The sequence below is a fragment of the Equus quagga genome, chromosome 9 (genome assembly GCF_021613505.1).
Source record: "Equus quagga isolate Etosha38 chromosome 9, UCLA_HA_Equagga_1.0, whole genome shotgun sequence".
Classification (NCBI taxonomy): domain Eukaryota; kingdom Metazoa; phylum Chordata; class Mammalia; order Perissodactyla; family Equidae; genus Equus; species Equus quagga.
Genome location: NC_060275.1, coordinates 6,350,154 through 6,362,177, shown reverse-complemented (window position 1 = coordinate 6,362,177; position 12,024 = coordinate 6,350,154). Strand labels below are relative to the sequence as shown.

General features: G+C 39.6%; 1 protein-coding gene across 1 annotated transcript in view; it reads right to left on the bottom strand.

The window, feature by feature from the left end:
• Window positions 1-11,108, bottom strand: part of NETO1 (neuropilin and tolloid like 1) — a 102,182-nt gene extending 91,074 nt beyond the window's left edge. Inside the window, exons 1-4 of the mRNA XM_046672320.1 lie at window positions 11,081-11,108; window positions 8,984-9,037; window positions 8,615-8,752; window positions 2,296-2,544 (exon numbers count right to left, since the gene is read on the bottom strand). Coding sequence (XP_046528276.1) covers window positions 2,296-2,544; window positions 8,615-8,752; window positions 8,984-9,037; window positions 11,081-11,108 — 469 coding nt within the window. The remainder of the gene's footprint in view (window positions 1-2,295; window positions 2,545-8,614; window positions 8,753-8,983; window positions 9,038-11,080) is intronic.
• Window positions 11,109-12,024: the final 916 nt, after the last annotated feature.

Here is a 12,024-nt window from a genome sequence, read left to right as displayed (position 1 = left end):
AATCCTGTGAGGCAGTCAATATTATCCCTCATTTATAAATAAAAATATTGAGGCACAGAATACAAAGAAACATGTCCAAAGTTTACAGCAAGCCAGAAGTAAGAAAGCCAGGACTGGAAGCCAGATCTGATTCCAAAACTAGCGCTCCTCACAGCTGTGCTGGAGTCCTGTCTCAAGGTGACCCAATGGGCAGACCTTCCCCTCAAACGTGCAGTCCAGTCAGGGGCCCTGGTGATCTCGGCAATGCTTTATATCCTAAATCATTACATTGACTTGAGGAACTCCACCCGCTCAATTTCCCCAAATCACTACTTGAAGCATACTACCAAATCAAAATTAAGCCCCAATTAATCTGAAGCCTGCCTGATTACCTATTCCCTGAGTGCTGTCTGAATTATCACTAATCCCTGCCCCCTTCCTATTTCATTAACTAATTGGCTTCCTCAATACTGCCTCTTTATAGAATGAGTTGTAGATTATTGTGCCACTCAGGCAATGGCCTTGGGCCACAGAACGTCAGCTTCAGCAGTCATGGAAGTTTTACAAATCTCCTTTTCATGGTCCTACTTTTCCCTCATGTGCCCAGTGTAGGTGTCCCTGTCCTCTTTCCTCTAGTTTATCTGAGCGAAAACAGAAGCTTCAGTCCATCCTTAACTCATCTTAATATCATGGAATCATCTCCTCACTTTCCCTTCTCATTCAGTTGTTCCTGGCGAGTAATAAAATCTTCTCCTTCTATAGATGAAGTAAGGTGGCTCTAAAGAAAGACTGGGCAAAGAACAATGTACAGGGAACAAAGTGGCTTTTTCAAACCTAGGATTGCAGATTAAGCTCCACCATTTATGTTATCTCAAGTAGAGATAGAAATGTGACTAGCATTGCATATGTTGATAACGCATGTTAGTTGACGCTACATCCTTTATGAAACCACAGTTTTAAATCCTAGATGTTATTCCCATGATCACCAATTCCAGGATGAAAATACAACTTAAAAAAGCTTAGACCATACCTGATTATGCTCAAAATTATCAGATAAGAAAAAATACATATATTTCCATTTACAATTTTAGCACTAACGATCTGACAGATGAAGTAATCTCAGCGTTTGCACCTTTTTGGAACACATCAGCTTAGTTTGATCACCACATGTGAAATGGCCAAGATTTCTGTGAACAATCCAGTACTAGCAAAGCATAATTAAAACCACAATCTTTTAGTGATATTATGAAAATACCCCTTATGTTTAAGGTTAATACAGTTAATATCTGACTTATTTAACAGAAACCATAATCTCATAATGAAAGTCATCATTAATCTTACATTAATTATTTTTAAAATTTGAGTGCTTGAACTGAGCATCATAGCCTGCTTTGACGTTACCGCTGTAACATGCAACACAAACTTCAACAAATTTGACATATATTCCCACTTCATCTGTTGCCTGTTATAACCTAAGTAAAATGATAGGTGCAAACTGAAAAAATACGTAATTATATATAAATGATGTGCTTTATATAATTTGAGTCATTTTCCCATTAAAAAAATGACCACTTCATCAAATCTCAAATTGCCTAGCCTGATGTTCTTGCAGTTTAAAAATGTGATAACGGATTTTTATTGTAATAAATGATAGCTCATCATAAAGTGAGCCAGTCAACATCACAGGCCCTTTTTAATATTAGCAGGTTAAAAGGAAAATTGACATAAAAAGCATAATTATATAATTACAGATAATGTCTGCCAGACTTTGCAAATGAGTATTTGGCTGCTATGGGTCTCAGTCTTCCTTTCATCACAACTCTTAGGAATTTGCATTTCTAAAAAGAGATTAGACTGCTTTATGCTAAGATCCATTTGCTTTAAAAATTATAATTTTCAGAACAAACAAATTTTTATTCAAGTTCACCAAAGATCATTTTGATGGATACATTTTACAATACTACAACTGCCTTTTCAAGTTTATTGGGATTCAACATATAATTAGTCTCTTTATTACAGACTACCTCTCAAATCACACATTTCAGCATAATGGAAGTCCATTTAATTAACTGTATTGCTGATGATCATGTAGACCTCTGAGTCATTATACTTTACCTCGTGTAAGCTAAATTTTAAGGAAAATATATTTTTGTTTCAGAATTTGTGAAATTAAAAGAGCGTGCATTATAGGCTTGGTTTTAAATAGAACTGCAAAATTCTTTGAAAAATTATAAGGTTTCTTACAAAAGTTCTTGTACTGTGAAGATATAAAACTAGGAAGAGAAAGATATAGGGAAGAAACAAACCCCTACTTACCAGGTGTGAAATTGTATCGAGCTGAAAATCCCATAGATTCCAGCTCTCCATCAGCAAAAAATTTAATCCATAGAAATCTTCCACTGGATTTTATGACAGGTGGATTTTGTTGTCCACAAAAACGTCCAATTATTGGAGAAAATCCAAAAGGTCCATCTCGAACTTCAATGTGATCAAATTTGCACTCCCAAGACGGTTCAATAGAGTACTTCTCATCAAAGTAGAGTTCAATGCACTGTCTTGGGGCAGCTGAAAAGAAGAAAGATTATGTCTAGAAGGCCTTTTAAAATCTTTAGTTAGATTTTTCTGATTCTACTTCAGATTTTATCTGTACACCTTCTGTGAAACTTTGAACATGATATGCAAGGAAACGCAAAGCAAGGACGCCATACTTAGCACTCTAAGGGTTAATATTTCCATAAGAATGTCTAAGGGATGCTCCTTAAAATTGATGATGTTGCACAAAATATTATCCTGATATAAAATGACCATTTTGATGTCTAACACAGAACTAACCAAACACAGTATTTTTTGTGAAAGCCTGCCAGCTCAGGTTTAGAAAGTTGAGAGGCATCTTTTCGTGACTTCTCCTATATTTTCTGGAGTACCCAGTTTGAAGGTCAGAAACCACTTGAGAATTGTTCAGCATAAAGTTATACAACCATTCAAATAGTCTCAATCGGATGCCTTGATTAGATCAAAGTGCATATACAAGGATATTAAGAGTAATTTTTCTAGAATACAAATTTTATCATGTTACTCTCAGGTTTAAACTCATTCAGCAACTATCAGCTATGGGAAAACGATCAACATAATTTACATATAGGATCCTTAAGGGTATCCTATAATCCTCACTTCTGAGGTCTTCTCACCTCACCTGCAGACCAAGCTCAGACCACTTCAGATGTATCATGTTTCTAGGATACAACCTCTTTTGGACTCTCATGTATTTTCCCACTTTCTTGAGTATCTATGTACCTCTAATTTGTTAACTCTTGTTTATGGAGGCAAATCTTACTTAAAGGAAACTTCCTCTCTAAGTCTACTCACTAAAGACAAAACCTATTCACCTTGTTTTTAGGACTCAGCACAGTACTTGTCATTGAGGATTTCTCAAAAAAATCTTTGTTGGGTGAAATGTGAATGAGCTTGTCTTCATAAATGTTTTTATAGTCCTCCAAAGAACCATGGAAGAGACTTAAGGGGCTAGCAGCTCTGCAAACCTGCACTTGGATGCCCTGGCTAGGCCCCTTCCATTCTTCCATTGTCGTGTGTCCAAAACGTTCACAATTCTGGCATTACAGGCTGACATTCAGCCAGGATACCCCGGAATAGCCATAACATTTGTTGAAACATCACACACATTTATCCCAGCTAGTAAACAGCTGTTGCCTGGAGTCCTTTGAGTGTTTCCCAGCCACCGGGCCCTCTTCAGGGACCAAGCCCCTCCAGAAACTGGAAAGTTAAGACCTGGCACAGCAGAGCCTGCTGCCCATGTGATCAGCAGTCACTCTGAATGACTGCTGTCCACACCACACCATCATCCTTGATGGCTTTAAAACCAAAGTCTTGCAAGCATGGATGTCCAAAATTCATACAGAATTGAGATACATGATGACTTGGAAATTAGAGACTTATAAAATACAATGCAATCCTGATGTTCTGCAAGGATAAACTTGAAGATCAATTGGTTAAAGATCAATGCATGCTAAAAGACTACTTTAAGGATTATTTTGAATCTCTAAAAATGTTTCTGACTCTTTAGATATTGAAAAGAGACATTTGTAACTCTTACAAGAAAAAGCACAAATGGTTTTATCTGCCACTAAGGTATATCGCAGAGGTTAACAAATATAGTATCTACCATGAAGATAAATTTGAGGGAATTTCAATGAATTTTTAAAAATCTGAAAATTGGAAAATATCCTAAGAAATTGCCTGGACAACTATGTCTTTCCTCCTTAAGTATTTGTCCAAAAATAAAAAGGCAAATGCCTAAGAAACTGGACTATTTATGTATTAGCATTAAAGTACCATTTATATGTATCATTATCATATAGAATATGTCTTTGTTTTCCTTCTCTTTGATAAGGCAGTATGGTGTTTTATGAGCAAACAAACTATTTCGGAAAGTAGGATATTTCTTTTACATGTAAATAATGTATGGCTAGCAGACAGTAAAGCAATGAGAATAGCCCTGTGCTAATTTATATAAAACTCTAGATATAAACATGTATCTATTTTCCCTATCAGGAAATATTTGGCCATCTAACATGCATTCATTTATGCATATCTTCATTTTTCATTGTCACTTAAGTGCTGTCCAGCATAGATGAACAAGCATTTCAATGTTCCTTCAGGAAACATACTATTACTTGGCTTCTGATAGATCACGTTATACGTGGACAAGTCCTTTTCCTTTGGTCCAGGATGTTGAAATTAACTCCACACACTCAACATATGAAATTCCATAAGTTGAATTTTATAAGGTAATAAAATCACTTTTAAAAAGTAAGTATGTAGGGGCCGGCCCTGTGGCCGAGTGGTTAAGTTCACACACTCAGCTTTGGCAGCCCAGGGTTTCACCAGTTCAGATCCTGGGCACTGACATGGCACCACTCATCAAAGCCATGCTGAGGTGGCATCCCACATAGCACAACCAGAGGCACTCACAACTAGAATACACAACTATGTACTGGGGGGCTTTGGGGAGAAGAAGAGGGAAAAAAGTAGAAGATTGGCAACAGTTGTTCGCTCAGGTGCCAATCTTTAAAAAAAATATATTTCTTGTTGTAAATTTAAAAATGAGTGATTATGGTACATGTAAACCATTTGAAGCTATCTAGGTCCAACTCCTCAAAGTCACATTTCCTCTCCCTGCAAATCTGTCAATTCACAGTTGCCTTTCACTTTAACATTTTTCTATAAGCCATCATCGATCTAAAACAGAGGCTCCTTTTCTAGAGGTCTTAACCTCTGAGAATCACTGGACAAATTGAGAATTACGAGCACCTTCACCTGAATGTGCCCAAATATACAGAATACTGCTTCCTATTTGAGGGAGGTTTAAGAGCACCTGAAATCCATAAAAGGGACCCTCCTTTCCATGACTGACTCCACCTGTATTTATCACAGCCTAGCTTATCCCAAGAAACCTGATCAATTATTTATCTCTCTTTCTCTTGTATTTTAATCATACCTTTTTCTACAGGTTACTCTGTTCAGAATTTAACATGACAATTTACCCCATTAAAAGAAGAAAATAAAAGAAAGAATGAAAGGGAAAATTGCCTTTCTGCTGGTGGACCATCAACATCCCTCAGGTACTCCCGCATCCACAGCGAGCTGGCCCCCACCCGCACCATGTCAATGAAAGCACACATCCTGAACTTCCTAAAAGCTTCTTAATTGTCTCATTCAATAGATGCATTTGCTTTTACCTTATTTTTCTTTGCTGTAAAAACTAATACTTTGGCTCCTCCCTGAAAGTTGGTCCACTCTAGCTCCAGTAACATCTTTTACCTGGTTCTCCAGTTGACCACTCTCGACTTTCCTTCACAGTCCTTTTTACCTTTCTCCTTTCTCTGCCCCTCCCTGACATTATTTTCCAGAATTCTATTCTCCCTCTTCTTTCCTCTCTTTCTAGACCAGTGCTCTGGGTGCCACGGTGCAGTGGCATCGTACTGGAGAGCTATTATGATACAATGATGCCTGCAGCTCCATCTAAGACCAATTAAATCAAAATTCCTGGGAGCAGACCCAGGCATCTGTATTTTTTGAAAGAGTTGAAAAACACTGCTCCAAATACTCCCTCTGGATAGTTTTATTCATTCTAACAGCCTCAACAACAATCTCTATATTTATGAACTATAAATTATATTTTCAGCCCAGAACTCTTCAGTGAGCTAAAAATCTATATATCCAATCTCTTTATGAGACATCTTCATAAATACAAAATCGATCATATTATTTTTCCTTTAAATCCTCTTTCTCTACCTATATTCTTTATCTGCCATGGCCATTTCATCTAATGTCACCAAACCAAAATCTTTAGAATAGTCCTGGGATTCTTATTCTCTCATCCCTACATCCAGTCATTCATGATTCAGTTTCCTAAATAGCCTTCATTTCTTCCTTTGACTCCATCACCAATGTCACTTCTGTAGTTCAGGCTTTTACTATGGTTTACTTGGTTTTTCACAATAGTTCCAGTTAATATTCTTTTCCTTCAGGCACTTCATCAAAATCTCACTTTATTAGTTCTTTACTTGAATTATTTCAATGGCATCCCATTGTCTATAAGACAAAGTCCAAACTTTCATGGATGGAAGAGACCAGGTCCTTCTTTACCTAGACTGCCAACCTCTTCAGTCTCCTCAGTTGTTCCCCTCCTCACTCTATGCAGCAGGCCTTTGATACCCCATGTGGGTCTGACCGCGCCACTGCACGAGCTAGTCTATACACAGAATGATATCTCCTGGATCTTCTAAAAGCTAAGAGTAAGCTTCTCCTCTTATAGCCTTCTCTTCCTTCTCCCTACTTCAAACACCGTGCTAATCTTGGGGCCCCTTTAGACTGTTTTCTGAAAGGGGCGTATCCTCAACCATACTGAAAGTTCCATAGGGCAAGTACCATGTTTGTTTTATTCAATGTTCTCTACACTGTATCTAGAAGAGTGATTATCTCTTACTAGTTGTTCAATAAATATTTGTTAAATAAATACATGAATGAAAAAACAGCTAGTATGAACGATTTCCAAAAGGGTATAGAAGTGTCATTGATAGTAACAGGAGGTTCTGTTTATTTCCCAACTTCAAGTTTTGTCATTGACATAACTACAAATGAATGCAAATATGTGAACCATCCTAAAATGAAATGTTAGCAATGCTTTTTAATTATAAATAATAATAAACATGAAAACACAATTAACATGTGAAGATTTGCTTCTGAATTAATTCTTTAAATGAGAGAACTATTTGACTTTATTGTTTTAATAATTTGGAGTTTTAAAAACTATTGCTCCAAAATGCAAATTATGCTATGTGAATTTAAGCAAGATATTTAACTCTCTGTGCCTTAGTTTCCTTATCTGTAAAGTCGGGACAACAAAAAGTACCTACTTCCTACAATTAAATGTTTTAATATACGTTAAGTTCTTTGAAAGTTCCTAATATATATACAATAGATATGTAAATTAACTTGATAAAAAGAACAATGAAGTTTATCCCAGGATTTCCATATTTCAATTTCCTTTTCTATCAAACATGAGGAAGAAAAACTGTCAGAGCTCAGTTTTCTCAGCTTTATCCTTTTATTATGTGAGCTTATTGTTTTCCCTTCTTCTTGTAGTGTGCTGTATCTTTGTTAAAAGTTCAACTTCAAGCACAAAAAGGAGAGAGGAAAGATCCCTGGCCCAAAAATCATTTCCAGATAGAAATTCTTGAAACGAGTTAAACAGAAGGCTTTTTTCTTTGAAAGAGCTACCAAATGAAACTGTCCCTCATTTACAAGTAAATACTGAGCATTCATATCTTCTTCCTTAAGGTGGCTTGTCTGTCTGTATGTGGGGTGGGGGTTGGGGGTGAGTTTTGGGCTACCAGGTATTAACATTTCTATCAAAATCTTCTATCATTAGATGAAATGTTGATATTTTTAACAATTGTACTTCATCGAATGGTGTCTACAAGGGGAAGAGAAATAGGAAAAGTTCAAAAAGAAGTGAATCTTTTTCAGTACTATTTATCCTTCGAGCTGGGAGAAAATGATGAAAAGAGTCACCATAATTTGGAATCCCGACTTCGGCATTAAAGTATGATAACGTACCTTGTTAGCACAAACTAAGGCAACTGTCATTCAGACTGATGTTCAGAAAACATGATTATAGATTTATTTCTGACATTAATATGTTACTTGTGCTTCATATTATTAAATAAAAAATAACAAATGTATAGGTTATTCTAATAATTGTTAAACTGATAAAATACTAGTTTCCAAATTGTTACACATTAGGAAATATTATGCCAACTCTGCATTCAACATTACTTTAGAATTCCAAATCAATCAAATCAATAGCCAAATAAACTAAGTTGTTGTTTTGTTTTTATTTCCTAGAATTTACTTGTTCATAGCCTATTCCTAATAATTTCAATAATTATCTTTGATTCCAGATTTCACTGCTGTTTGCTTCACTCAGAGATATTTACATGCATGGTCTCAAAACCAATTTTTGTAATGTTTATATGAATATTGTGCAACAAAACTCAGAGATGGCCAGGTCCTGCTTAGCATGCCCTGGGGCTCTGGCACTCCCTGCCCTTACCTTCTATGATGTAGATGCACTCTCGGTCAGGGGGGTACTTGCTGGGATAGTTGGGAGAGGTAAAGATACCTCCCTCTGCATGTTTTGTCCAAGTTCCACACTGCACTGATTTCTGTGTTTCTGAGGTGGTTTGCTTTTCTGTAAGAAATTTTAAAAAGAGCCATTATCCAATTTGCTATAAAACTAAAAATAGAGGACATTCTTATAATATCCATTAGTAAATTAATTTCTAAATGTCATCTTAGTCAAAACCAATCAGTTATACACACCATAAAATGTTCAGACATTCTGGAATATTAAGAATATGGGAACAATAAGACAATGCAAATAATTAGAAGTCTTCCACTCCCATTTTCCAAAGAAACACACCTGTTCCTTTCTTGGTTGCCCCAGACAAATGCAGGATGATTAAACTTGCTACAACTGAAACAGAAGAGAAAAATTAGAAAATGATATTAATATACACTGAAATGATGAAATTCTATAACAACATAACATAATTTAAAGTTAAATGATATCAAATCAGATTAATTTTGTTATCGTTAACTGTTCTGAGTTGACTCAGAACTTGGAGAAACTGATTCAAAATGTACAAATCAGGAAAACTTAGGAATCCCTTCAGGAAGTAATGCAAGTTAAAAATGGATGAAACCCAAACTCCTAAAGCAAATGCACCCTTCAAGAGGCAATATTGTAACGTAATTCACATTACAATAGAATTTCAGGACCAGCACTGTTTCCAAGCTGCCCTTCATGAATAGCTTTGCTAGCATCTCTAAAGAAAGAGTGACAGCAGCTGTAAGGATGAAAAGGAAAAGCTAACAATGAGAAAGGACTCCAGGACTGATCCTAACACATTGCCAATGTTGTTGTATTTTAGAAAATAAATACTTAGGCAAATCCTATGGCCTGTGGGGGAGCGGCACAGGAGAAAAACAGATTAATGTGGATTGGAGGCATTAAGCAGCACTATAAAAATGTTTCTCATAAAAATGTACTGAACTCCCAAGTAATCCCAGTCTTCAGCATTTTCTAAGCTATGAAATTAATCTCTTTGAACCTTAACCTTGATTTAATATTTAGTATTATTCAAAAATAGATTATTATCTTGAGAAAGGTGATTTCTATGAGCATTTTATTGATTCATTTTTTCAGTATCAAAAAGAGACTGATCTGTAATAAGAGTAAATCTTCAAAGACTACTGTAACCTGAACTTCTGATTTACTGTCATCTTCTTGATTTACTCAACATTTTTACAAAACCTAAATCTAGAAAAGTATTAAAGCAATCTAGTCTTCCTGATTTCCGATTTTTCCTCCTCTACTTAATTTTTGTAACTTATTTTGTTGCCCAGTTACCCAAAAGCTCTAAGTTCTATTAGGTGTATAATCATATTTCCACTTAAAATGAATTTGGGGAAGGGAGGACATAATTCACGATGATTTCCTAAACTGAAGCTCGCTACTAGAGCTTATAAATTTACACTTGAAGATTATTCCAAGAAAAGTATGTGGGCTCTGTTATTAGCATTTGAGAAATTATATCAGTTATATTACTGTGTATTCTAGCCTGGTCATCTGCTTTCAGATTAAAATATTAGTCGCTGTTACTGTCTGCATTTAAAGAGGAAAAAAAATCTTATTTTAACTTGCCATACAAACAGGTATATAGCTGTCAGTGTCAGGATGTACGTTTGCTGTATTCTTTCCTCTATTTTTCCTAGTTTGGTGGAATCACATTGTGGAACACGTACTACGATGAACACATCAGGAAAGCTGATCCTTCAGCTGCGCGGCACAGGATTAACCTCTACTTTCTGCTTTATAATGTGAAATTCCCACCACACGTTTTCTTCTATTGGCTTTTACTTGATGACTTCCGATGCTATTTTCCTCCAATTCCTTGCCCCCTCAACTGCACGCGTTACCGCACACTCATAAAGCAACACTAGAGATCTGCCGGCCAGAAGAGTTGAGGTTGGCACCGCTCTCCCCTCAAGCGCTGCGTTCCAGTGCGCCCTAAACTACCTACTGGAGTGGGAACATGGCCCGCTGAGCTCCAGAAGCCCCTGAAAGAGAAACATTCCTCCTCATCCCACAAGCTCTCAGCCCCGCTCTCCCTCTCTCCACCTGAGCTCTCCTTCGGGCCCACTCCCCAGCCTCGTCCGCACGTGCCCATCCCTGAACTACTCGCCGCGCTCAGCCCCCAGGATGTCGCTGCGCGCGGAAAGGCTGTTTTCCTTGGCGGATCCTGACATCCAGCGACGACTGACGGTGCGCCGCCCCCACGCCCCGCTCTATTATGCTGCAATACAGAAAGTTTACATCTGCCCCAGACTCGCGGGGACTGCGGGGTCCGGCTGGAGCGCGGCGGCGAGGCTCGTCCCTGCGCGTTCAGCCACGAGGGAAGAGAGGGAGGGAGGGAGGGAATCCAGAGTGGACCGGCGCGGCGGGAAAGGTACTCACTGTGAAACAAACTGCGTCCATAGATCATGTCTGTTCGTTACACCAGAGGTTCCGATCTCCACAAATTCCATTTAGAGACGGGAAGACTTCCAGTGGTGGGGGAGAGGATGGAGTCGAGAGATTTTAAATATGCAAACCAAGAACAAAATGAAGGGGGGGGGGTGGGAGAGAGAGAGAGGAAAGAAAGAGATCCGAGCCCACACAGCAGCAAGATCCGAATTCGTGCGTCCTCCGCCCCTGGCTCGCTCTGGCTGGCTCTCTCACCGCCGCGAAGCCAGCATCCCCACCATGACGCTCGCATCACACCCGGGCGCCGATCGCCACCATCAGCACCGCCGGCGGCAGCACCCTCCTCCTTTGCATCATCGCCGCCGCCGCAGCTGTCAGGAGGACGCGCGGGCAGTCGGCGCGCAGGCGGCGGCGGGCGCGGGGCGAGCCCCGGGGTGCCCCGAGCCGGGGCCGGGGCCAAGCGGCGGGCACAGCGAGGCCGGGGCCAGTCCAGACCGACGGCAGCGACGGAGCGGGCGGCGGCGGCGGCGGCTGGGGCTCGCTCAGTCCCCAGTTTCATACACCACGAGCAGCAGGTCGGAGCAGCCTCCCCGGGAGGACGTCCAGCAGCAGCCCTCCTCTCTCCAACCCTTGGGGATCTTCCGCTGAGGCATTGAAGACAGGAGGAAAGGGTCCGTCATCGGCTCGCCGGGCTCCACGCCACCTCTGCGATCTTGCGGAAAGAGGAGCGGGTGGGTGGGTGTCTGGGAGGAGGGCTTGAGGGTGGTGGAGGGGAACGGGGGTGGCAAAGGGGGGCGGGGATGGGAGGTAGGGAGGGGAAGGAGCAGGAAGATGGCAGAGTTACCAAGTGGGCGCCTGAGTCATAGCCCTGGGATACGCGACCCTCCAAGAAGCCGGGAGCCGGGGTGAAATTGCGCTGCTCCGCGCGGCCGGCG